Genomic DNA, 26023 nt, shown 5'->3' with positions numbered 1-26023 from the left:
GATTCATTTTTAACAGCACAGACTTAAGCCACAGCCCCACTTCAATGGCATAAAAATCTAATCCCTTAATTGTAAGCTTCGTGCTCTGCAGGCAGGGATTTGACCGATGAGTCATTTACCTTCACACACACAGGAACCAAGGCTACTATGAGGCTGAGTAAACAGTAACCATATAACAAGGTCAAAGACCTGAAGGATCTCACTGAACTTTGTTTTACAGGCTCTACACGAACACATTTGTTAGGGCGAGTTTATGTTTCATATCACGTGTAGATATTCTCAATATGACAAGGAGAACTGAATCGGTAAACCAAACATGCAGTGGTCTATGAGCTTGTTGGACAAAAATGTAAAAGTTGAGACAGTGAACGTCTTTGAACAGCTGAGTGAACAGAGAAGACTTTTTGGAGCTAAATAACTAAATGTAGCCTTCGTCTGCGTTTCTCGACTCCCTCATCAGGAAAAACAAGCAGAGTGCAGACTCCTCCCCATGACCTTTGGAAAATCTTTCAAAGTTTTTCATTCTGTTGAGCACCTACTGAGTTACATGTTCCCTCCTCCTCATCTCAGCAACAGACGTAGCAGAAGTCAATCCACAGTGAGTACAACAAAAAAACACATCAATGCACAGCAGATCAGTGCTGCTGGGAAGGAAATTGTTGCTACATAAATATTTGCTATTTTCTGGGTGTTATGGGATGATTTTGTTCATCTGTTCAGTTTAGAATTCATCCAGAGAGGCAAATTTGGTCCAGCTCCAGTTTTAACTGCTGCTTATTAACTGTGAATGTCATTTCTAGCTGGTTTCCGCTAACAGTGTAGTTGGTTTTGCTGTTCATGATGCAGGAGGAAATGGTTGGACAATGAAAACAATCCTACATCAGTTCATTTGTTTCTTGTGTCTCTGTTCTTTCTTCTCAAACCTCCAGTCAGTTGTGGCAGATGGCCGCTTGTACTGAGCCAGGTTCTGGTTCTGGTTCGGCTTCTGGTTCTGGTTCTGGTTCTGCTGGAGGTTTCTTCTTGTTAAAGAGGAGTTTTTCCTCTCCACTGTCTCTACATGCATGCTCAGTTTGAGAGATTGCTGTAAACACAAGAGATTTCCTTTTGCTACTACTGGGTCTCCATAGAAACTTCTTAAACTACTTTAACTAATTAACTGCACTTAATGTACTGTTTGGTAACTGGGATCATTTGGATTGTATGTATGACTGAATTGACTGATAGTTGTTTTTGTTGTTTTTTGTGAAGTGCCTTGAGACGTCATTTACTGTGAATTGGCGCTATTTAAATAAACTGAATTAAATTGGACCACTTGGTAAAATTGTAAGTCCAATAATAATTGGCAGCTGTAAGAAGATATGGCATTTCTTTTGAAAATCCATCATGAACAACAGTCAGGTTAGCACTGATTTTACCTGCTCCTGAAAATAAGGAAGTGATAGATTACAAACAATGACCAACAATACAGTGTTGTCTTTTCAATACGAGTCAGTGCTAATATTAACAAAATAAGGGCAGGAGATGACACACCATGAACAAATTTGTAAATGTATATTCTGGCAGTCTCTTAACTCAGTAGGTTACAGTTTTGTAACATTGCACAGTGGTAATACTGTCAGCTACTCCTAGATACTTTAATGCCAAGTAACTGAAATGTGAAATGTCCATTCTTGCATAATTTGGTTGCCTGCATTGATAAATGTGACCAGGTGAAAATAATTTGTGATTATTGTGTCTGACCAGACTGTGGACTTTTTACCTGGGATTTAAAAAATCATTTAGGTTCAATCCAAACCCAATGATTCTGAAACATCCCACTAAACACTGGATTCAGTTCAGTTCATTTCTATTGCACCAATTCACAAAATATCAACTTAGACAAAAAAGTCATTTCAGTCCAATCATGCAGATAGTCTGACTGATTCCAGTTATGCTGGATCTGGTTTAAAAATATATTTTCTGTTTTTGTTACATGAAGCTTTAACAACCTTAATCTAATAATTCTATGGGATGTTAGTCTTTCCACAACGTGTATCATATTGTTAACATATGGAAAATACTCTTCATCTGCACATGTTTTATTAGAATATACAGTAGTTATTAGGACACCGAGGTGAAAGATAATTTATGCAAAGTGAAAAGAGTAATGGTCCCAAAATACATTCTTGTGGGACACCTGTGGACAAATAAAGGGGAGGAGTGCAGCTACTGACTTTAACAGATTATGATCAATTAGATTATTAAGTTTCTATTCATTTTTTTCACCTGATGGGAAATTGAATCCACAAGATTTTACAGTTTGCACAATCAAAGCTCTAAGTCATATCTAGTAAATATTTTACTATTTTTCAGATATTTTATTTCACAATAAAACAGGGAATAAAACAGTGACCTTAGTGTTCCCATGCAGGCTGGGGTCATCTGATGGTGGGTGGATATGCAGAGAGAGTAGATCAGTATCTTTATTGATCCTCATTCAGTGAAAAGTTATATCCCTTCCAACTATGATAAAGATCATAGCACCATAAATTCTGAGATGAGATGGAGATATAGATTACCATCTCTGTTAGAACTGCAGCTGCTGTGGCTGTTCTTTAAATGTGACTACATAAATCCAAAACTGTAAATGATGATACAAAACGTTCCTTAATTTCTTTGTGTTCTTACAGTTCTTTATTCATTTCAGAAATGCTTGACTCTTGGGTATTTCTGCTTCTCCTTGTCCCAGGTAAATAATCACTTTGCAAAATAAAGTAGAAACTGACTAACTGAGTTAGCATCTATGCTTTTCATAAAGTCAACCTTTTGACCTCTGCAGGGGGGCGGATGTTTATGATCCATAACACGCAGCACGGCCTGTGTCTGGAGGAGTCAGCTGACACTGGTCAAGTTCTCCTGAAACAGTGTGACCTGGACTCTCAGGCTCAGCAGTGGCTCTGGATCAACCAGGACATGCTGATGTGTGTCGGATCCTCCAGGTGTCTGTCGGCTCAGCAGAACCATCCGGTCCAAACCCAGGCCTGTCCGGGGTCAGACCAGGAAGCTCTAGAGTTGATGTGGGACTGTAGCAGTAACAGACTCAGCAGCAGAAACACGTCCTTACTGCTGTCCACCGACGGCCAGCGTGTGATTCTCACAAACCACCTCAAGCACTTTGAGTGGAAGTCTCTTGACGAGGTGGACGTCTGTCAGACGAGCCTCCGTAAGTCTGAATGAACCAAAGCAGATCTGATGCAGTTGATCTCAGAAATATACGGAAATATCTGGAATATAAAGGCAACAGTGTCATTTCTTTGCAGCACTTTCAACAACTAAACTGCAAAGCAATCCAGTAATACTTTATCACATGTAAAAGTCATGTCAATAATAACCGTTTGTGTATTACATTTTTTCCAGAATTTGATGTACCAGCACAGTAATTGATCTGTTTCTGAAAACCGAAGGATTTGTCGTGTTTCTGTGCGTTCCTCTCAGGGCTCCGGAGAGCGTCTGAGGACCAGGACCCATTAGAGAATCAGGAGGAGGCAGCAGACGGGATGAAAGGCATGACAGAGGAGCAGAGAGAGTATTTCCGCTGGTTCTACCGTACCGAGGACCGTAAGTACTGCCTCTTTTCATAAAGGTTATAAAATCCTTCAGCTGAATGTCGTTCATGTTAAAATGTTTGGTGAAATCAGAAGCTGAATCTGAATCTTTCATACATAAAAGCATACCACTACAACTACAGTATGTAACTTTTATAGAAAAAAATGCTTTTACATATTTGTTTAAACTGCCACCATATTGTGACAGCACAATATGAGACATAGTCTGAAAGACTCAACCTCCTCCATTTCCTCTCAGTGCTCCTACAGTCATCAGAGCCAGGAGGCGGGTCTTAATGCTGTCAGTCATGCTCCTGTACATGCAATGTGCTAATGGCAGAGAAACAACTTTTACAGAAAAACTGTTTATCTGCTGTCATCAGTGGCCATGCTAACAAGCCAGAGCTTTCATTGTGGCTCCACTGTGGTGGACCATAGGGAGGAGGCAGAGGTCACAACATGGTGACAGTTTTAGCAAAAGTGTAAAACACATCCATCCATTATCTTACATGCTTATCCCTAGCGGTGCCACAAGGGGTGCTGGTACCCATCTCCAGCAGACAACAGGCGAGAGGAACAGAGAGAGAAAATACAAGCTGCATTTTAAACCAGGACCTTCTTTGCAAGGCAACAGTGCTACCAACTTCGCCACTGTGCAGTTCTGTAAAAGTCATATTTTTTAATTAAAAGTTACATACTGCAGCTTTAACATAAGGTCAATATAGAAGAGAATTTGATTACAATAAATTAATATTTTAAAATACTAACATTGACTACACCTACAGTGGCCTGTCACTTTGAGTCACAGAACATGAGAGTTTCCCAGCTGTTTGCCAGCATAGAAACACAGTCGGCAGCAGATAGCAGTGGTTTATTATCCTGTTTGCAGCTTATTGAAGTTCTGGGTCCTGCTGGCTGGCATCATCCCCCAGCTACTCCTTCCTTACAGACTTGAATGAGGGGCAGGAGAAAAGATTTGGGAACTAAGAGCAGTGGAGTGTGTACTTTCTGTACACCAACGTTGTTTCAGGAGGTTCTAGCTTAGCTAGGTCTTGATCCAGTACAGAGATAGCCTAACTTTGTGATTGTGTTCTTTTCTGTCTTGCAGCAACTATTTGGACATTTGTGCTTTTGGTTCTGGCTTTTGTCTGTTTGCTCATCGGGTTTTTGCTGCTGGGAATGGGAGCCATGGCCAACAAGTAGGAAATTACACATCAAATCTTAGCAACAAGGGGAAAGATGTAATGTTCCATTTTAAGGATTTCCTGCGTTGTCTCCAACAGGAGCAGAAAGAAGATAGCTAAATACAAAGCCCAAGCATCCCTTGTTAAGAGGCATGAAGGTGAAGAGCTTCAAGTCGTTTCTGCTCATCGGGATAATGGCACATCTCCGCTGCCCCAGGGTCACATGTCGTCCATGTCTGAAGGGGAAACAAAGGAACTGAAAGCAGGGGACATTGTGGTCACATGGAAAGATGGCAACACTTCCTGCTTGTATCCAGATCATGTTTTAGAGGAGAGTCAGGAGGAGCTGGAGAAGGAGCAGCAGGAGAAACAGGAGGAAGTGTGGCAGGAACGAGAGGCTCATGATGAGGGGAGGATGACAGAGTGAATACTGGTCTGTCCCTCAGCTTTTAAAGGGATCCACCATTAGTTGTAACAATAGACTTTATTTGAGAAATATTCATTTAGATATAAATAAAATACTGTTTTTATAAATTTAAATATAATATTGTCACATGGATGTTGCCATATTGTTTACGCTGCAATGCATTCTGGGTAAATGATGTTTGCTTGGTCCAGTTGTGCTAGCTCCGTCCAGCTAAAACAGAAATGAGTAACATTAAGACTTCTCAATTTGAAATGGAGTGCATTGAAATTGATGGGGATGTAGAAATCACAAGAAATAATGAAGATGAGGAGAAACAAACAGAGGAAGAGGACAGAGTGACTGAAGAAACTGGTCTTTGTGCTGCTGCCACCTTCAGCTTCATAAATGAAACAATAAATGACACCTACTGCTGCTCAGACTGTGTGATCCAATAAGTAGTTGAGGTGCTCTGTATCAGGTCTGTGGTTTCACATTTAGTACCAGCAGCAGTAGCAATAGCTTCATTATCTTTTCAAATAGCTTCCAGCACTGTTTCTCCCAGGCTCTTTTTGCTCGCTAGCTGGCAGCGGGATTTAGGTGCTTTGTGGATAAAAACTGTTGTCGCTGCATTTGGTTTTAGCTTGTGAAGGTAACCTGCTAGATCCTTCATCAGTTTTGCTCATACAAATGATTCAGTGTTCTGGAGAGAAATGCTGGAGGCACAATTGTCTCCTTCAGAAGTTGTGTTCAGCTCTTTCCCATTGTGCTCTTTTTTTCATGTGGGAAGCAAAGCAGACTCACCTCATTACTTTTTTTTTTTTTTAATTACAGCTAACTGCGACACAGTGTCGCACTGTCTAAAATTACACCAAACGCAATATGATAAATAACAACTTGGGTTAAGTTAGCCTTCCTGTGTTTACTCTCAGATTCCAGTACAAAATGGACCAACCGCATCATCAAACCAGCAAGGTGAAAAATGGCGACCTCCATGGGGAAAAGTATAATGATAGATCTAAAAATTTTTGAAGTAATTATGACTTTTTACATATCACAAACTGCAATTTTTGAGTTAATAGGAAAAATGCAACAAATTTAGGACACGTTCAACTAACTGTGGATCACTTTAACATTTCCTTTCATTTAGATTTAAGAAACTACAACGCTCTAAAGATGTTTTTTCAACAACCAGGTAACTGACTACATGCTCAGTACTCTTTGATGTAAACTGTTCACAGATCTTTAAATCCCTTCGGCCTCTTCTGTTTCTGTCTTGTGTAATCTTGACCCAATGATGACTGCTGCCACAAGCTCATCTGAAACCACTGCAGGTCTTAATGCAGCCAAGGTGGTGAATGAATCAGTGTCATCCGGTGAGATTCATGACTCCTCTGGAGTCAGGTGTACAAATATTTAAAACCCAAAATAGAAGCTGAGATTTAAATTTAGCTCATATTTTGGCCTTAACTTAAACATTTAGTTGTATTAAAAGCTTTCAGTTGTGCTTTAATCAATTCTATACATGATAACAACACTATAGCAAGAACAACAGAATACTATTTTATATAAACTGAAATTAGATTTTTTTTTGGTTGATTCCTTTTAAACTAAAATTTAAAATGATCTCACTATGTTTTAATATAAAGTCCATTCCCACAAATATTTGTGTCACTTTTGCAAAAATTATTCATTTGCCTTCATTTTTAAAAATCTGGCAGCTCTAATGGAGCTGATCAGCATGGATGAGAATCATTCTGGAATAGTTCTATTTTCACTGAGTGTTCTTGTACTTTTCTTATTGTTTTCAGTCCTTTTAATTTGTTGTTTTGTGTCTATTTGGTTCAGCGCCTCACCACCGTCAGTGGGACATTGTACTTTCTGCCTCATCTTATTCATTTTCACTGCTCATTTGTGGCTGATCAGAAGGACTAAATATGCCATTTTGCTGCCATGTAGTGGACTGAGTCAGCTAAAGTATGTCTAATTTCACAACTTTCCATCCTGTATATGGTAACTTGTATGTGCTATATTCAAAATCAATTTACAATCTACTTGACAGTAAAACTGCAACATTAGCAGTAAGTGGTTAAAGTCTCCATTTAGTATTTGTCTTTGCTGTAATGTGTTCTTAAATCAATTTTCCATCTTGTTTTGCTGAAACATTTTCCAAAATGGACCAAGGTTATACCTGGACTGAACTGATTCTCCAATCATTTTAATCACTAAAGTAAATGTGACTTACACTAGAGTCACATTTACTCATTCACACACACATTTATACATCAGAATGCAGATCAGTAGGCAAATTAAGTGCCTTGCCCAGGGGTTCATTGACATTTGACAGGAGGAAGCTGAAATCAAACCTACAACCTTCCAATCATAAGACAACTACTCTGTCCTCAGAGCCACAGTCGCCCAAAGTCTAATCTAGGGAGAAGAATTGGGTTTAATCATGTCATCATTTTGTGTGAAACATGGCATCTGAAGCTTGAACCTGCTTCATTGTATCTGAAGCTTGAACCTGTCATCCTTTTCTTGGAAACTAAACCTGTGCACAAGAGAGAAATCCCTAAATCGAAGTCTGGCTCTGCCAGAGAATAAAACCTCTAGTTTTGCACTGAGGCCACTAACTGATAAGAAGCTGAATTCAGACCTGGTCCTGGTCCATATGAATATGAATATAGCCATTTATTGACGTGCTATCCGAAGTGCCTATCTAAAGTTATCTAAATTGTCAAATGTTATCTGTCTTACAGATTGTAATAGACTGGGTTGGGCCTCTGTCACTGGTCAGGTAGTTTTTTGTTATGGCAGAAGAACTTTGTAATAATGACAGTGAAAAGAAACAAACTCAGCAACCATATGTAAGCAACAAAAGATAGTTATAGTTTTTTGTTTCTTCTATTGTTGATAAGACTATGGCTACACTCACACCAGCTCTGTTTAGTCCCTTCAAAGGGGGCATGACAAGGAAAACATCTTCAGCCCTTAACCCCTCGTACCTAACCCCTCTTTTTTGGAGATTTTTTGGAGAGTTCTTAAAAACGAAAGCCCCAAAATGATTCAATATATCTCAGGAACTACAAGGTGTATTTGACTACTTCTGGTATCAAAATAAAAGTAACATTCCAGAGAAAACTCTAGAGGTCTAAAAATCAACATTTGTGTTACAGAGAGCAAATAAATATGGCACATGGTGAAAAAAAAAAACATTTTTCTTGAAAGTATGTAGTTGCAATATATAATACAGTATTATTACAATTAATAACAAATGGTTTTTGAAACAATGTAATGAGTGAAAGTATTGCTAAAAAGTACACTTCTGTGTGCTCTGGTCACACATTTCAGGAGGTTCTTAGGCAGCAGAAATATCCTCTAAGGTCAGTACTGATGCCTTCCCACTTGGCGCTGCTTTGCCACACGCCTGCATGTTCCTGAACTCCAAACAGCCAAATTCCTGCAGTTATAGTTGTAGTTGAACCTGTTTATGGTTCAATAATGTGATCTGTCAGCTGCTTTCTTCTTAAACCTCAGAAGAAGCTAAAACTGATCACTTGGTTCTTAAGTGAACAGCTTCATCTTTGTTCCCAAACTGATGACAGTGCAAAATTTTTGTTTCTGCACAATGTAAGTCATTTTGGAACCTGCTGAAAACCAGGTCATTTTATTTTGCTGTGATAAACCTTAGCATTAAGGGATGGTGTGTTTCCTTTGTACCATGGTAAATGGCCTGTACTTGTATAGAGCTTTATCTAGTCGAGAAGATCCCAGATCGCTACACATTACATTGAGTCATAAACCCATTCACACACACATCTACACACTGATGGCGGTGAGCTACATTGTAGCTACAGTTGCCATGGTGCAGTCTGACAGGAGCGAGGATGACTTTACATCTTACACAGCCGTCTACAGGATGTGATGACTAATTCCTTTGAGGGATTTCTAGTCTGCCACCTGTTGGGATTGAAGGGTGAGACAAAAAGCCCGGGGTAAATCAGAATCAGACACAAACAACTGAAGCACACAGCTAGAACATTTAGGAGAAGTACAACCCAGCAGAAGTTGTTCAAAGTTCAGATCCAAACCAGGAATAAGGCTTTTATGAACCAGAATCTTTGATTTCCTTACAAAGGAAAAATATACCCTATTAGCCTATTATACCAGCTCTTCTTCCTGCTCTGTTCTCTGCTGTGTTGCATCGAGCTGCCAGTCTGAAAGTCATCTAAAGTCACAGTTGGATGGCAGACTTGTCAGAAGATCTTAAAGCCCTTGAGCAGGGTGAGTGTGGCGGCCCTCCGTTTGCTCTGGGCTCTGGATGTCTTCACCGTGACCAGCTTGGCGGTGGCAGGCGCCGGCAGCTCCTTGTAGCATAGAGTGGAGAAGGAGTGGACACCCAGCAGAGCTTTGTCCTCGCTGACATAGGCAGCACTGAGCAAGTTGCTGTGCTCGCCACCTCGCTTGGCCCTCCGGACTGCCTCATGGAAGATGTGCTGTACAGAGAGGAAGTCCCAACAGGCAGACACCTCGAAGAAGGAGCAGTCGAAGCGAATCGCCACAGCCTCACCATCATTCTGACTCACCTGCCTGAAAGGACAAATCAGCTTTTAGACACTTGTTTTGAATTCATTTTTTTTGTTTCTTCTTTAACAAGCTGATCATTCAGATGTCTTCATGCAGCTCTAGAAAAAAACACATAACCTATAATTCTTCATTGTCTGACAGAAGATCAGACTTTGTTTTTACAACATCAACTAGAGATGCACCAATCCCTTATTAATATCAATTCAGCTGTTTTTCTGTATCGGATCGATATCTGCCCATTACTAAACCTCAGACGTTTGTATCGGTACCAGAAGTGAAAAAAGTGAATCATTGCATCCTTAACCTTAACCTGATGTTTCTTGAGAAATCAGCTTTGGTCATCTAACTGTGCCACCAGACACAGTTAGTCATCAGTGCTTGATGACTGAGAGACACTCATCTTTCTCTGAACATTTCAGCCACACGTCTGTGTGTGCTGTTTGCACAATTACACAGTAAAAAATTATCAATATTTTGGTTTATTTCATATGAAAACCAAGAGCAGACATTTTCTGCATATACTTTTCCCCAATGGGTTTCTTGACATAATGAATGACTCTCAAGAAAACAAAGTTTGTTTTGTTTTCTTGAGCTCTATTTCTATGCTTCCTTGATTTCCTTCACAGGTTTTCTCTCCTGTTGAACAGTAGCTGGTGAAAAATAAAGCTTATTTGCTGAAGTTGAAGTCAAACACATTTATCTCTGCAGTGTACTGTTATGTTGCCAAAATCCTTTAGGTTCACCTCAGACAGTGTTCAAAGTTGTTTCCATGTTACTTACTGTCCTTAGTTTTCATTACATGATGGGACCACCGTGTAACGAAAGAGCTGTTATCTTAATGTACCCACTGCTACAAATAAATAACTTTGACACCAGTTATTGAAATATTTCGTACATAAGGTGTTCAGCCTAGAACCCTAACAGTAAAATGCTACCACAAACTTCAGCTCTATGGAGCCTGAAGGCTGAGCTTTCTTCCTGCAGACCCATATAACACACATCAAGCAACCCGCCAGGTACAAAAATCAATCAATCAATCAAATTTGATTTGTATAGCACATTTCAGCAGCAAGGCATTTCAAAGTGCTTTACATCATTACAAACACGGAATCACAATGCAATACAGAATCAATCATTAAGTCAAGTTCCATCAATAAATTTGTAATTGATTACATTTCAAATACAATTCTAAAAAGACAAACAGAAAGATTACATGCCTGTATCTGTCCATATCCAGCTTGTTGCCCACCAGGATGATGGGAGTCTGGGACCTGAAGGTGTTCTTATGCATGGAGAGAGTCTGCAGGTACAGCTGGCAGCCTTTAAAGCTCTCCATGTCGTTGATGCTGTAGACCACCAGGAAGGCATTGGCCCACGAAAGATAGCGCTCACAATTCACTGGACCCCCCTACACACACATGTACACACACACACACACACACACACGCATGCACGCCCCCGCACACCAACACACACACACATTCATGACAATTTTTTTTTTTTACCATTAAGCCAAAACAGTTTTTTCCACTCGAATAAATAAACAGCTGAGAATGAGTTCAGGAATTAATTTCTTTGAACTTGGCTGAACTGGCATAACACTCATGAAATTATTCATAACAATTTGTTTTGCAAGCTGGAAAATTGTGAGATTTGCTAATAATTTTGGTTATTATTGGCAAGAAGCTGATATTATTGTATTTCTCTTTATTTAATATGTTGAAACGCTAAAGGAACGTGCTAACAAGGTCACAAACATCATCTGTCACAACAGCTTAGTATGATTAAAAACTTCCTGAAGTGTTAATAAATACTTAATACATGCAATTTTCACTACATTATAGATTGTAATGGGAAAACATGATGTCATTAAACTGGCTGCAATCATATTGGTGGCATTGAAATGAAAGTATTGTTTTCATATCAACGTTACATTTAGTCCTAAAACAAATCCTCTTCTGCGTGGTTTTCAGTTGATCTGCAATGTTTCAAGAAGGCCTGGAGTCAGTAGCTGGCTGTCTAGTGTTTCACCACTAGAGGGAGCGCCTTCCCCACATACCTGACTGTAATGTCTTTTCTATGGACCTTCAGAGCTATCCTATCAGAGCCTGCAGTAGAATCACCTGATGGCTCAGAACGTCACTGCAGGTCTGATGCTGTTCTGGTAAATGTGGAGCCTGTTGCTGAGAATCATACCTGGTCACTGGTGTCCATCACTCGAACTGTAACAGGCTGCTGGTCCACAAGCTCATCTGACGAGTAGATATCCTCTGAAAACACACAGACAGCAGAAGAGTTGAGATTCTTCCAGATGTATTGTCTCATAGCTGAATGAAGCTAAATTTCCTAATGGTCAAATATCCGTTTAATTTCAGGATTTTGTGTGATGTGTACATCATGGTGTTGTAAACCAAACCTCACTCTGTTCCTGTAGAAACGATTTATTAAATCTCCTCCAGTCAGAAAATGAAACTTCTTGTTTTGAGATCCTCTGATGTTTGTCAAAGTGTCGATCAAAAGTCTGGACCCAAATGTTCAAGCCAAACACATCTCAGCAAATTATTCTGCTCCAGTATCTGAGATGAGGATTTTTTTTTTCTCCCACCAGCTTTAGAGGGATCAATTGAAAAAAATATACAGGGGATGTACAATTTATGACAAACACAAAATCTGCTTGTAGATTGGAATTGATCTACTGTATATGTTTCACTCAATGAATTGACTTACTGGTAATGTACCATATTATTTTAGATTGCTAAATATAACTGTATATAGAAATTTGTACTGTATTTCAAAGTTCTTTGTGGTCCCTCACCACTTATTGGTTTCACATTGTAGTCCCATGTTGGCATGTGTAATGCAATCACTGCAGTAAATCTACTGATTAACTATCTTTTTTAATCAGTGTGGAAGAAAAGACTCACCAAGATAAGGATCATATTCACTGATGAAGCGCTTTGTGAGAAACTTCACAGTGAGAGCTGTACAATGAGAAAAGGAGCATAAAACAAGTTGCGTAAGTGAATCTGGCTCCCAGGGGACCCACGGCAGCTGGGGGTCAGTCAGAGTCCTGGGAAAGTCAGAGCTTCATATACTGTCCCATTTACCAGGAGAAATGGTGGAACTGTTCTGATGGACCACCGTGAAAACAAATTCTCTTTGCTGTGCAAATAATAGTTGACATAAAGTCAGCCAGATTCTCTCTGAACTAAAAAAATAATCTAAAATCCTGATCAGAAGATTTACAACCAAGAAATGCACATGGCCCATTTACAATGTTTTCCTAACAAGTTGTTAAAAATCAACACAGACCTGATTTTCCACAGCCCATTGCTCCGAGCAGAACCAGGTTGCACTCAGCACATGGCTTTACCTTCCCAAACATCCCGGTCATGGTCAGGTCCAGACTGCTGCACGATGATTCTGACTGTCCTCCCTCTGCTGGGGATCATGTCCTTATAGACGAGGAGGGACAGGAAAAGATGCGCGCTCCTCTGGGCAGAAGCCCCAAGCTGACACTGAGGAGGGAGGGATGATGATGATGATGATGATGATGATGATGATGATGATGATGATGATGATGCTTCAGACCTGTGGTCACAGTCCAGAGCAAGCAGAGCCATGTGCAGCTCATTCACTCATCTGGCCATGTCAGGTAGAAAAGCTTCAAAGAAAAACAATAAAAACTAAACTTAATGGAAACATCGGCTGAGTCAAAGCTGCGTGGTCAGACTCAATACTTCCGTACAGTTCAGTGCTTGTATTCCGTCATTCATGTGACATAGATATGTTAGAAATAGATATGTTAGACATCCTTGTTTTCATATTTTTTCAGCTGTTTTGGTTCTGTACAGGAACATTTCCAACTTTCCTCTTCAAAGCAGTTGTGATGTTTGACTTACAGCTTTTAATTCCTTCTGAAAAATTCTTAATAATGTCAACAAGCAGGTTTATTCAAATCACTCTGATAACACATAAACACATACTGTACATTAGCTGAAAATTGTTTTCTCTGAATTACATCAGCAGAATTAAATTCACAATACCCAGAAGTTGGACTTTTTATTTTTTAATCGGTATCGGCTGATTTAATATCAGCCAATACCGCTCTGATACAGAGTAACAGTGCTTATTTCACTTAATAGTTGTTTAAAAGAAAAGGAAATACATACATAAATGTACTGAATTACAAGTTTATTTAATAACTCTGCACCACTACAGCACATTTAAATACACCAATAGCTTGACAAGCTTGATCAAACATATTAAAACAACACAACTTTCCTTTGTAAAGTCTATAAGTGCTATGAGGAGCATAACAGTCAATGTAAAATAAATAATTAAGAAACTAAAATAGGCAAAAAATAAACTGTGACAAACTTGAAATGGTTTTAAAAGTGTAGTTAGAAATTCTAAATATAATGCAAAAAAATAAATAAAGCCAGACGCCAGTAGAGAACAAAGCATAGAAGTAGACTCAATAGATCCGCCCTTATGGATCAGGAACATTATCACCTATACCTGATCTAGAAATTTTTTCAACATCGGGATTGACACAGATATTATTATTGTATCGGTGCATCTTCAATTATCACCCAGACAGGTTGATTTGGTGAGAGTTTATAATCAGAGTAACATAACATAACCAGCAGATCAGATGATCAAAGTCATAATGTAAAACCTTTTAATAAAATGTTCCACCACAGCTCTCTGTGTCTCAGTAGAAGATGAGCCATAAACCTGACAGCACAGTTGTCCTGTGAACAGATTGGGTGTTGAAGTGGTGGCATGTGTGGCATGATCCCCAGATGACTCAACCATTGTCTCATCGACTTGGCTTGATGCTCAAGGTCAGATCTTCAGCTGTTCCACAAACAAAGAGGGAATCATTACTGATTTCCAGCCACCATTCCATCATCCAGCTCACCTCTCTGCTCAGGTTACATTTGGTCTTGGACAGTGTCACACCTCTGCATCTGCTGCTGCTATGTATAGCGTGTGCTCTCAACAGATACAGAGAGGAGAGTACTGTCTTTGGTAGTTCAACAAGTGGCGCATGTGGTTGGATTTCAAAACGGATTGAACTGCTTTTAATGAATGAGTGTTTGCTAGGGCGCTGCAGCAGAAACTAATGGCGGCCAGCAGCTGCCAGGGGTCCGGACATGGTGAGGCAGCAGACAGGTTGAGGGTCAACGTCAACGGCAATATTTTCAGCGTGGACAGAACCATCATGGCAGACAACTGTGAGTACTTCAGAGCGTTGTTCCAGTCTGGAATGAGAGAATGCCAGCAGGAGGAGGTACAGCTGCGAAGCGTTGGCGTTCAGGGGTTCCTGGTGCTGCTGCAGGTGCTGCGGGGGGAGCGGCCCATGCTCAACTGTGACCAGATTGTTGAATCTATTGAATGCACAGCTTTTCTCCAGGTACCAGCTCTCACCAAACACATGATGAACATCATCAGCTCTGAAAACTGTTTGCTTATGTATCACACAGCTGCTGTCTACGGGGTGTGGGAGCTGTCCCACCACTCGGCCTTATTCATCAGGGACATGTATGCTGAACTGAAGGAGGATGTGAACGCCTTACCCAGCCAGATGGTGGAGTACGTGGAGTCTGTTTCCCCAAGCAGCTACATGGCTGTGTGCAGCCACTCTCCATCCTCAGAGCTGCTGCATGATGTCCAGAGAACGGTTTGCTATCTGGACGAGGAACACAAGAAGTGGAGGACCCTCACTCAGCTGCCACTGAGCACCAGCACCACCATGGCAGGGGTGGCTGTCCTTGACAACAAACTGTACATCATTGGAGGAGTGCATGATGTCAGTAAGAGGGTTGTGGAGGTCGGGTTCTGCTACAACCCTATAGATGACACTTGGTCCACAGTCTGTGGTCCCCAGCAGCTGCGCTACAGCTTCACACTGATTGGTCATGAGGGATGTCTCTATGCCTTAGGGGGGAAGTTCAACATGAAGGATCTGTCATCGGTGGAGAGACTTCGGACGTCTGAGGGGAGCTGGGGCTTCGTCTCGGCCCTGCCCTGCCAGGCAGCGTCTGTGGTGTCGGCTGTAGCCATGAATAGGATCTTCATCTGTCTCTGGAGAGGGAAGGGGGCCACGGAGGTCCATGAGTACATCCCGGAGGACGACCGCTGGCTTTTGGTCACAACACTCATCCGCCAGCAGAGCTATGGACTTTACATGGTGGGCCACAGGGATAATCTGTACATGATGAGGAATGGACCAGGTGAGGACTTCTTGCTTTGCGTGATGGACTGCTACAACCTGACCTCAGGTCAGTGGACGGCCATGCCCGGTCACTATGGCAACAGCAAAGGCTCTCTGTTCACCGCTGTGGTCAGGGGCGATTCAGTGTTCACCCTTAGTAGACATGTTACCACTGAGTACACGGTGGAGAAGACCCAGTGGAGGCGAAAGCTTGAGATGGAAGGTTTCGGTCGGGTTGGATCCATCTACACATTCCAGATGAGGCTTCCTAAGCACACCGCCTCTCTCAGGGATAGATGTTTGGATCAAACTTCAGAAGGAAGCTTTAGAGACAAACATATTGTTCCCACCCTGCCTTTACAGTGCTCATATAACTTCTGAAGGGAAATTCTGAAGTTGGCTTTTGTGGAGCACTAATAAGAAGTCAGTATCTTCCCCATAGAAGTGACAAACTTGTTGGAGCAGGATTGTTCCAGAGTAGTATGATGTTAAACAAGGATCGCAAAATGGAATTTTTTCATCAAGTGGAGTCAAAGAAATTTTTGATGGAAAAACAGTTCAACAATATCTGAAGCATGTTGATAGTTTAAGTTTTCACATCACATTTTTGAATAAGGTGATTAGTCTTGTTAGTTACACTGAACACAAGAATGTTTCACATGGAACATTTTAGCTTTGTGATAAACCATTTCTGATCTATGTAAAGATCATCATTCCACAGAGAGGAAAGTTATTCATGAGTGGAAAGCAACCCAGATTTCAGTCTCCACAGGAGGGGACATCCCAGTAAATTCCACAAGCAGTCAACACTAAGAGAAAAAAAAACAAGAAGTCTATTTCAGACTGCAGGTATTAGATAATATATTAAATTATATTAATGTTCATAGCTGAACAATGAGAAAAAGTCTGAACTAATGTGGTAGATGATCATGGAATTTTGTGTGTTGGGTACTTTCTCCAGTCACAGCTTAAAATGTGTTGTGTTGAGTTCAGTTTTATGTCATGTTATAACGTTATTCCCTCATCAAAAACATACTTGGGGTGTTGCTTTGATTCCTTTATGCATGCTTGAGAAATCCTTGAATCTCCCCTGGCAACCAGTAGGGATGCCTAAACGCCAGCCTCCCAGAGAAGCCCTCACTTTTCTGTCTGTTAAAATAAACAACATTGTATTTCTTCAGGTATTTATTTTGTATAAATACATGATTTACTATATAAGCATGAAAATAAAGAAGTCATTATATTTAATCAGAAGATGCCATTTTTTATATTGGAACATGCTTTTGTTGTGATTCTAAATTACAGTAAAGATGAAAGCATTTAGAGCAATTTGGGAATTTACACTCTGTGAGCACACCATCCAGCACAGACAGCCTTGATAAAAAGAAAGTACACCCTGCTTCAATGTTTGGATTTTCCATGTCAGAGCGTATGACAGATATCTGGTATTTATCAGGTTAAAAAATGATTCAGATCTAAATGTGGAACAGGTTCTGCACTGTTATTTATTACAGAAAGAAGTAAAAATGGAAAAGTTGACCCTGGGTGCTTTCTTGGTGCTGTGTGGCAATGGTTCAGTGCTCAAAGAAATGACAAAACAGTCTTGGTCTACATTCTGCAGACAGCATGGAGAGCAACTGATCACAGCAAACCAAAGAGAAAAATACTGAACAAATATTTAAGCAGCTTTCTTTTTGCACCCCTTCATTGCTGTAGTGATAATAATTAATCTATAATAATCATTTTAAAGGCTGGTATAAACTAGATCATTCATATGTACTGACTCTTGAGCTGATGGAGTTTGTATTTTCTGCTGACTGTGGCTCTAGATGTGGAAAGTCATTAATGACCAGGGCTGGATTTAAAAGGGTGTGGGCCCTGGGGTGCAGTCAGCTTTGGTGTCCTATCCGCTAACTAAGAAATATTTTGCTAATGTAAATTACAGTAAATAATATAATCCTATATGTATCAGCAGGTATGAACTGATGCTTGCTCAGTTAAATATGTCCTATAGCCAATAACTCCTGGGTCATTGTTTAAAGTCTAAAAATCCTAAAATAATACAACTCACATGATTTAAGTCTATGACTTTTATATAAAGTGAAATGTTGCAAATGACCCTTTCATTAAATAAAAAAACACCTGACACCTGAACCTTCTTTGCTTTTAGATACAACGCAATAATTCATGGTTTTGTTTTTATGCTTCCTGAAATAACTTCGACAAAAATAGAACTGTCCTAAAACTCACTATGACATATGCTGAGAGTTTAACTGGAGTGCTTTAGTACAAAAACATAATATGAAAATCATGAATACAGCATTACTGAACACAACCAAAACCCACTGCCTAAAACCCACTCTCCAGTTTGAACCGAGCTGCATGTAGCCGTGCCGTCACGCCACACGCATCATCAGCTCCTCAAGCGCCCGCTCTCTGTGATTCTCATGGACAAGCAGCACTTCTTTGACGGTGTGTGGCTGGAAGCCCATCTCATTGAACTGAGTCAGGAGGAGGAGGAACTCCTCTGCCTAAACAGGAAGAAGTTGAAATGAGTCGAGTGTTGAAATGAGTCAAGTCTCCAGGATTCATACGCTGCTGCTTACCTTTGTTTCACAGTTCTGAAACATCTCCAGGGCTTCTTCCACCTGAGCCATGTCATAGCCCAGCTGACACAGGTGCTCACACGCAACCAGGTAACTCAGGATCTGCAGACAGAAACACACTCAAACATATTAACATGATTGGTGTGCTTTTTTTTTCTTACAAAAATTGTGAAATAATTGCCATTTGAAAGTAAATCCTAAATAAAAATTGCTTTGAGGTTGAGTTGAGGAATTGCAATACAAAAATACAATTTAATTTTAAGAAGAGATATGAAACTAAAGTATCGTTCGTAGCACAGTAATTGACTTGGTATCAATATCATGGATATTTTAGTCTGAGATGAGGCGGATCAGTCTGACCACTGCCTGCCTGTTTCAGGCTGCCTGCTGACTTTCTGAGCTCCATGTTGGTGAAACTCCACCAGAAAAAGTTAAATGAATAGTTTTAGTTTTGTTTCTCATGGAGAAAAAATGAGTTACAGATGAGATGTGAAGAAATGTAAAGGAAATAATAAACATGTTTCAATTAAACTTTATTCATGAAACCGTTTTATGGTATAAGTTTCCATGTCTCCCATAAGTTCCTGTCCTGTTGTCCCAGTATGTCCCAGTATGTCCTGCAGTTTGACTGTCTCTCCTCTCAAAGCAAAGGGCTTTTCATGTCATGGGAAAACACACAATGCACCACAAGCTGTGGAAGTCTTGACTCTATTTTTAAACTGGCTTAAAGTGGCTTAGTATAAAGTATTTCTGTTTCACCTCCCACAACCCACATCCACTACTGCTTTGTGCTCTTCTGTTTTCTATTTCCAGATTTGAAAGGACTTACAGGAATCCTGGACACTTACTGATCAAGACCACTTTAAAGATTACCAGATGTCTGGCTGATTTGGTTCTAAATATATAGTCAGGACTTTTAAAAGGTTCTGTATGAACAGACATCATGAGTTGGTAATGTGTCCGATACAGGATGATAGCATCTCCTGTTTCAGCCTTAGTGGTTGATTCCTTACCTGGTAACATCATTTCAACACTAACCTGATCTGGGGTCTGTTGTCCTGCCCTCTGCAGGGCAATGATGGCAGTGCGGAGGGGGTATCCCCGGCCAGTGATGACCCTGAGCAGCTCTCTCTCCTCTGGGCTCAGAGCTGACAGAAGCTCCACAGACGAGTCCGGAGCAGAGCTCAGGCTCCCGCATGGCGAGGCTCTGTGGTGAGCTCTGCAGCAGTTTGGTCTGAGACACATCTGGAAGACACAGCAGACAGCAGTCAGTTATTAAAACATGGCTTTGACAGCTCAGATTTTCCAGAACGCTGACTGCAGGCCAGAGTTTCACGCAGCAGTGGAAGGAGACAAGTCACACGCTGTAATCCTGATCAAGGTGCTAACATGTCTGCTCCCAGGCTTTGCCAAGTCTATTTATACACCATGGAAGCATTTTAAAGTTGCTAAGAAAAATAAAAATAGATGCTGAGAACTAATTTAATCTTTAAATGACTAAATATTAAGTGATGACATCCAAGCAGAACTTTTTCCAGCATTTGAAGCTGTGAAGAAAACAGAATTCTTTGGAATTGGATTTAAATTGCAGCTCTAAAATAATTCAAACGGTCATCTGATGAAGATATTCAGAGTCCCTTTGTTAATGGAGCAGATTTATGCTAATCTGTAAAGGCCCACGGACCTGTTACGATGAGTCTCAGCTGCTCATTTGACAGAAACAAGTGAAACAGTTATCATTTTGCAAATCTGTTGTGTAGAGGAGAAAAACCTCGCTGACAGAGATTTTCTCCATGTTGAACTGTTCTGATTTGTTCTCAAAGAACTGAATATGTATTTAAAACAGAAGCCGAATGACTTTGTTGATGTTAGCTCTCAGAGAGCAGAAGCTAGTTTAGTTGTGTTCATACAACAGACTGTAGAATCATGAGCTGATTTACGTTTACCGTAGTAAATAAAACAGAGTTTAAAGTCATGACTTCACCTGTCAGTACTTTTCATTTGGGTTTCTGTATTTGGTAGTTAGCTGTGACAAGGGCAGATGGCACAGGGGTCATGTTGCCATTCTGAGAGAGACAGGCAAAAAGTTTTCACTGATATTATCATGATGGTAAAGCATCGTAACTGTCCTTCCTCTTTTATTATTCTTTTATTATTCCTGGCATGGGCGGTTCTACACAGGGGCCACAAGGGCCAGCGTCCCTGTAGGACTGGTCCTGTACTGAAAGGAGTGGACAATTTTTACTGTCATAGCTTTACTTTAATGATGAATTGCACTTTTAACCTCAGCCGTATTGAGACAGGATCACAGTTTTCATGTGATGTTCCAGGGATCTAAACCTGTAGCTGTAGACATGTAAGTGGCTCACTTGATATATTAAACTATGAAATATTGCCTGTTCTTTATTTTTTTTTTTGTTTTATTATTTTGTTCTGTGCTCTTATGAAAAAGCACTGGCCCTCCTACCCTGGCCTACCTGGTAAATTTGGTCATTGGGTCACTATTATATGTACTGATGTCAGTCAGGATCCTAATGAATTGCATGTTGTAAATTTGTGGATTTAGTAACAGTGCAATGGATTAATACAGACTTTAAAAATATCCACTGGTATGATGCTAAGGTAAAGAGCTGTTGTTCATAAGATGCTGTACCCACTGCAGTGAATCCATGATTGTTGACCAGTGCATATTTTGTTCTATGTAGATTAAACAATTATCAAAAACTCCTGGACATAATTTAACACAAAGCAGAGAGAAGCTGTATGAAGACAGGACATATGAACAGAACAGAGTTCAGCACATGGTAAATATCTAAGTGTCTAGTATCTAGTGGTGCAGTGTCTGGTTTTAAGTTTAATTGGAGTCTTTGCAAAGCATATTGTGAGACTTTTAGCTTTCCCTATATCCATTAATCTCTCTACTGTTACTGAATATTATTGAAAAATAATATGTCATCATCAACCAGTTCTGGATTGACTTGGTGTGGAGTGCTTTATAGTAGGTTTATGTTCTCATATTGTGCAAAAAAAGCAATAAAAATGCTCATTTGGATGAGAGTGGTAATGAGCTCTGAGACTGACTTTCAGCTGAATTAGTGGTAATGATGGACAATGTTTGAGGGCATAGCAAATTATACTGTAAAGAATGCAACTCAGTGCATGTACGTTTATGTCCTAATTCACATACATAATAACGATTGTCTCAGCTGAAAGAAAAAGATGGAGAGAAGTACTTTTTCCCACAAATGATCAAGTTGTTAAGATGTAATATGAAGAGCATGTCTTACCATATCTGCTGTTTTATGGTTGTCAGTGGATTTGTCGGTGGTATAGGTCCTGGTGTTGGGAGCTTTGCATGAGAATGAGCTCAAAGGCTGACTGTCCGTGTTGGACTCTTGTTTTTTGGACATGTCTGTCCCAGAGACAGAACACTGCCGAAGGTTCTTCCTGCGCTTGTGGGGGAGGCTGCTCAGGCAGGACGGAGGATTCAGCAGGTCTGGGATGAAGGCTCTCTGTGCTTTTTTTTGACCGTTCTGACATGAAGCAGCTGGGTGCTCTTCCTTCAAACAAGCTTTAGCTGTCAGGTTTTCCTTGGCTTCCTGCACAGTATTTCCTCCTTCATCCTCCGAGTCTGAGATGGTGAAGGTGGTGCGAAGTACAGCAGGGTTGAGGCTATAGGAGCGTTGTCGAGGGTTTGGTTCCCAAAAGTCAGAACTGTGGCGGCTGGCCAGACGACTCTGCTGTGGGCTGCTGAACATCATCCAGTACGGAGGACAAGATGGTAAAAGTTCGGATGCAGAGGTGAATGGCTGAGGCCGCTGATGGTGGGTGGGGCCGTTCTGTAAGCCAGTTAACACCCAGTTCTCCAAGCTGAACTCGTACTGTAATATCAGGAAACAATATGCAACCTTTTACTACCTGCTTTACTGGAGCTAAAAACTTTTAAAATTGACTTACTTTTTGTTAACCCCATTAAGGGAAATCATGTGGCTTCTGTCTATATTTTCATTGTTCAGCAAAATTGTATCCATTCTTAGTGTAAAATGTACTGACATTTGGTTCACATTCTGATGACATGGGCCATGTCATGTAAGCTAAATTTACCTCAGAGGCTAGATAAAATTCTGTTCTCTAGCATGCCCAGAGCTGCATGAAACACTGAACAAAGAAACATATGAAACACATAAAGACAGAGTAAAGAAAGCATCCGTACCACTGTTTCCCGTAATATGCTGAGGTAATCAGGCATTGTCACTTTGACATTATCTTTGACTTCTTGTAAGACGATGGCCTGGGGCATCTTCAGTGGAAGACCTTCCATCCTACTCAGTTCACTGAGACACACACACACACACACACACAGGATATGTAAAAAGTACATCCATCTTGTAAACACAGTTAACTGGCATTGTTTTAAATCTATATCTCCAAAACACTTGTCACCATTTCAACAGTTTGTTTGTGTGTGTATTATTTATTTAATACATTGCAGGGACTATTTTCCTAACACATATTACATTGAGGGGAAATTCTGTTTTTTGGGTTAGGGTTAGGACTAAAGTGTGAAATGATATTTGGTTAGGCTTAGGGTTAAGCATGTACTGGTAATGATCAGTGTCAGGATCAGGATTATGCTGTAGAAATGAATGGAAGTCAATGGAAAATTTCTGCAAAGATAGAGAAACAAACATATGTGTGTGCGTGTGTGGGCGTGTGTGCATGTGTGCGGGTGTGTTTGGGTGTGTGTGTGTGTGTGTGTGTGTGTGTGTGTGTGTGTTATAGGATGGGTGTGGGATTTGCTTGGCCATATGCAGATATTTTGTAAACAGGCAGCTTGTGCTCTGCTTGTGTTGTGAACCTTAAAGCCGGGAGGATTCTGATGAGTTCAATCTGTTCCTGACCAAGCAAACATGACCTCTCTAACCTCACTCTACCAAGGAAATAGATGTTTACAGCTTGAGCAAATATTAAAGTCCCTAAAAGAGGTGTTTAGAAGTTATTTTTCAGTTCAGCAGAGATGTTCAGGTTAACAGATGGAAAAAAAAAAGTGTAGTTGTTTACTAGATGCCAGAGTATGGAGGAAAGCTGAGGTCTAAATCAGTTTTCTTTCCCAGGAACCCTGACTGACTCATACTTTATTGGTTTGGTGAAGAATAAAAGCCATGTGCTCTCCTATTAGATACTATGCAAGTTTGCGGCATTGTATCAGTGACTAGAGAGTAAACCACATAAACATTTTGCACGTAAGTATTTATGTGCAGTGACGTCAGAGCAGATGCTCAGCTTCTGCTCCTTCTGTCCACTGAACGTTAATCAGACATGTGCTGTAGTGAGAATAAGACCCAGAGCAGATGGTGCAGGACTTCCAGCAGCAGAGGAAACATGTTTCTTGAGCTTATTGTGTTGTCTTTGACATGCAAATCCTGGTGCTAATAAAGAAGCTTATTTAAAGCTAAACCAGAACAAGATTTTCTTTAAAGGTCTGTACAAAACATTACATGATACTAACCACGTTTACACAGCACTACACTGTAACACCAGACATAGTGTTATCGTCTTGATGATTTTTTTTCAAATAGGTTTTAATGAAATTTTTGTTCTTCCAGCAAGCATTATGCAAGGCGTGATAAATACTCACCACTATTTTTCACAACAAAGTGCTTTACTATGGAATCTTTTAACTATCAGGAGCAGCATCTAGTTATAACAGTGATTCCCAAAGTTTTTCTTCTGCCCTTTATCCCCCCAGTGGTTCCCAAAGATTTTCTGGGTCCCTCTATGAAATCCCCCCCTAAAAAGAAAAAAAATCAACTGGGCACACACATCGTTCAACCAGAGATAAACCTATACACATATTTTGTTTTCAAACTCCTCTGAAGTTTATTTCACACTTCAGGTTGCAACAAAACACACTACAAACCACCTTTACAGTGAAACACTTTTGTGTAACTGTTTTTTTGTTTGTTTTCTTTTCATTCATCCATACCGCTTCCACACTTTGGGAACCACTGCGTTATAACAAGAAACGTTCTTGTTTGAATGAGACTTAGATCTCTGCCTTTTTAAGAAGTAGTAATCTTTTAGAGGGATATATTTTCATATGTCATTATAAAAATATAACTGTCATCCTAAAGTGTCTGACTGGCAGTGATACACTTCTGTACTTTTCTACAGTAATTCTACTGAGGGTTCTTGGAAACTTCCAGGAAACATCAGGTTTTGATGAAGGAACATTTCACTTCGCCTCAGCGTTTAACTTAAAATAAAAATATTTTCCAGATTCAGCAGTCATATGATGGAAGAACTTATTTCTCTACCTCTGTCAACCAATAGCACACAGAGTCAGCTAAAGTATTCCAAGACTTTGAGACTCAGAAGTTTTGTAACATTACTTTCTAAAATCTTGTTCCTGTGAGCTTTTATTCTGAAGCAAGCAAAGTAAATAGACGTAAAAGATGATTATACACAGAAATTTCATAGTAACAATAATCCTTGAAAATAATCAGTAACGCATGATCCAAAACCAGCATGAAGAGGGAACCTACCTGTGTTATCTGTGCCTCAGTGAAACGCTGTGTGAAGCTGGAGTGAAGCCTCCGTCTGCAGGTTCTGTCAGAAGCAGCTGAACCTCTAATCCATTAACCTCAGTTAACCCCATTAGTTGGCACAGAGCGAGTATCAGACAGCATAACATGTCTGCTAACATTCTGCCGCACTGCTAACGTTGTGGCACTCTCAGAGCTCGCACTATAAGGCTTAGTTCATTTTATTAATTAGAATTACATGGTAAATTACATTACATGGTAAACTCTATAAAACCTTCTTTAAAAGATTTGAAAACACATCGAGCTTAGAGCACCACATTTATTTCCATACAAGTTTACATTTTTGTTAACAAAGTCACTTCAAATAGATGAAACTCATCTGCCTGGCAGAAATGTACCAGGCAATGTATCACTGCCTGGGTTCCAATACACTTATAACAGAATGCCCCCTTCTGGCAGAAAGTGGTACCTGCTTTAGTCCAACAACGTGCACAGACGAGGATGTCGGTCTTCATGGTAATGTTATGTTTTGCTGTTCTGTTTTCTCTACAGATTTCTGTCTTATGTGAATTACTGAATTGGTGGGTTTGTAGGTTTCTTGGCACTGATGAATCTATTAAGTCACGAATTTTAACAAAGGTTGAGATCTTGGCCCTTTCATTCACCTGATATCAGGCAGTTTAATCCATCCATCCAAAACCTGTGTGGATGTGTGTTTGAGGTAATTATCCTATTGAAACACCCAACAGTGTCCAAATATAAATAGAATAGAATAGAATTACTTTATTCATCCCAGCAGGGAAATTATTCGCAGTTACAGCATAGAGACAAGACACACAACAACCACCACTGAGTAGCAATTGTAGACAGAATAAAAATAAAAATAAAATA

General features: G+C 40.1%; 4 protein-coding genes across 4 annotated transcripts; 2 read left to right on the top strand and 2 right to left on the bottom strand.

Annotated features, from left to right (window-relative positions):
• Positions 1 to 247: 247 nt before the first annotated feature.
• LOC116719159 (uncharacterized) lies at positions 248 to 5293 on the top strand. Its single transcript, XM_032561564.1, has 6 exons — positions 248 to 598; positions 2687 to 2728; positions 2819 to 3202; positions 3475 to 3597; positions 4693 to 4783; positions 4868 to 5293. Exons 2-6 carry the CDS (start codon positions 2689 to 2691, stop codon positions 5193 to 5195), a joined length of 966 nt encoding a protein of 321 aa, XP_032417455.1. The 5' UTR covers positions 248 to 598; positions 2687 to 2688; the 3' UTR covers positions 5196 to 5293.
• Positions 5294 to 8243: 2950 nt separating this feature from the next.
• On the bottom strand, positions 8244 to 13280 carry rasl12 (RAS-like, family 12). The gene is made up of 5 exons (XM_032561565.1): positions 13071 to 13280; positions 12683 to 12739; positions 11955 to 12028; positions 10976 to 11166; positions 8244 to 9761 (listed from the first exon to the last, which is right to left on the bottom strand). Exons 1-5 carry the CDS (start codon positions 13150 to 13152, stop codon positions 9428 to 9430), a joined length of 738 nt encoding a protein of 245 aa, XP_032417456.1. The 5' UTR covers positions 13153 to 13280; the 3' UTR covers positions 8244 to 9427.
• A 1264-nt stretch (positions 13281 to 14544) lies between these two features.
• kbtbd13a (kelch repeat and BTB domain containing 13a) lies at positions 14545 to 16851 on the top strand. Its single transcript, XM_032559762.1, has one exon. The coding sequence runs from the start codon at positions 14890 to 14892 to the stop codon at positions 16360 to 16362; it is 1473 nt and encodes a 490-aa protein (XP_032415653.1). The 5' UTR covers positions 14545 to 14889; the 3' UTR covers positions 16363 to 16851.
• Positions 16852 to 16971: 120 nt separating this feature from the next.
• On the bottom strand, positions 16972 to 22943 carry ubap1lb (ubiquitin associated protein 1-like b). The gene is made up of 5 exons (XM_032559763.1): positions 22801 to 22943; positions 21875 to 22468; positions 19626 to 19832; positions 18588 to 18689; positions 16972 to 18512 (listed from the first exon to the last, which is right to left on the bottom strand). The coding sequence occupies exons 1-5, from the start codon at positions 22906 to 22908 to the stop codon at positions 18378 to 18380; spliced, it is 1146 nt and encodes a 381-aa protein (XP_032415654.1). The 5' UTR covers positions 22909 to 22943; the 3' UTR covers positions 16972 to 18377.
• Positions 22944 to 26023: the final 3080 nt, after the last annotated feature.

The sequence above is a fragment of the Xiphophorus hellerii genome, chromosome 4 (assembly GCF_003331165.1).
Source record: "Xiphophorus hellerii strain 12219 chromosome 4, Xiphophorus_hellerii-4.1, whole genome shotgun sequence".
Lineage (NCBI taxonomy): Eukaryota > Metazoa > Chordata > Actinopteri > Cyprinodontiformes > Poeciliidae > Xiphophorus > Xiphophorus hellerii.
Note: the sequence above shows the minus strand (reverse complement) of the source record. Positions and strands in the feature narration are given on the sequence as shown.

Excerpts from the sequence above, each read along its gene's own strand:
- LOC116719159 (XM_032561564.1), top strand. The coding sequence starts at position 2,689 with ATGCTTGACTCTTGGGTATTTCTGCTTCTCCTTGTCCCAG. Across the intron at positions 3,203-3,474 it reads CGTCTGTCAGACGAGCCTCC|GGCTCCGGAGAGCGTCTGAG; the intron begins GTAAGTCTGAAT and ends CGTTCCTCTCAG. Across the intron at positions 3,598-4,692 it reads GTTCTACCGTACCGAGGACC|CAACTATTTGGACATTTGTG; the intron begins GTAAGTACTGCC and ends TCTGTCTTGCAG.
- rasl12 (XM_032561565.1), bottom strand. The coding sequence starts at position 13,152 with ATGACCGGGATGTTTGGGAAGGTAAAGCCATGTGCTGAGTGCAACCTG. Across the intron at positions 12,029-12,682 it reads TGAATATGATCCTTATCTTG|AGGATATCTACTCGTCAGAT; the intron begins GTGAGTCTTTTC and ends GTGTGTTTTCAG. Across the intron at positions 11,167-11,954 it reads TGATGGACACCAGTGACCAG|GGGGGTCCAGTGAATTGTGA; the intron begins GTATGATTCTCA and ends ATGTGTGTGTAG.
- kbtbd13a (XM_032559762.1), top strand. The coding sequence starts at position 14,890 with ATGGCGGCCAGCAGCTGCCAGGGGTCCGGACATGGTGAGGCAGCAGAC.
- ubap1lb (XM_032559763.1), bottom strand. The coding sequence starts at position 22,908 with ATGGAAGGTCTTCCACTGAAGATGCCCCAGGCCATCGTCTTACAAGAA. Across the intron at positions 18,690-19,625 it reads GACAACAGACCCCAGATCAG|ATCCTGAGTTACCTGGTTGC; the intron begins GTTAGTGTTGAA and ends TTCTGTCTGCAG. Across the intron at positions 18,513-18,587 it reads TTCAGAACTGTGAAACAAAG|GCAGAGGAGTTCCTCCTCCT; the intron begins GTAAGCAGCAGC and ends CTTCCTGTTTAG.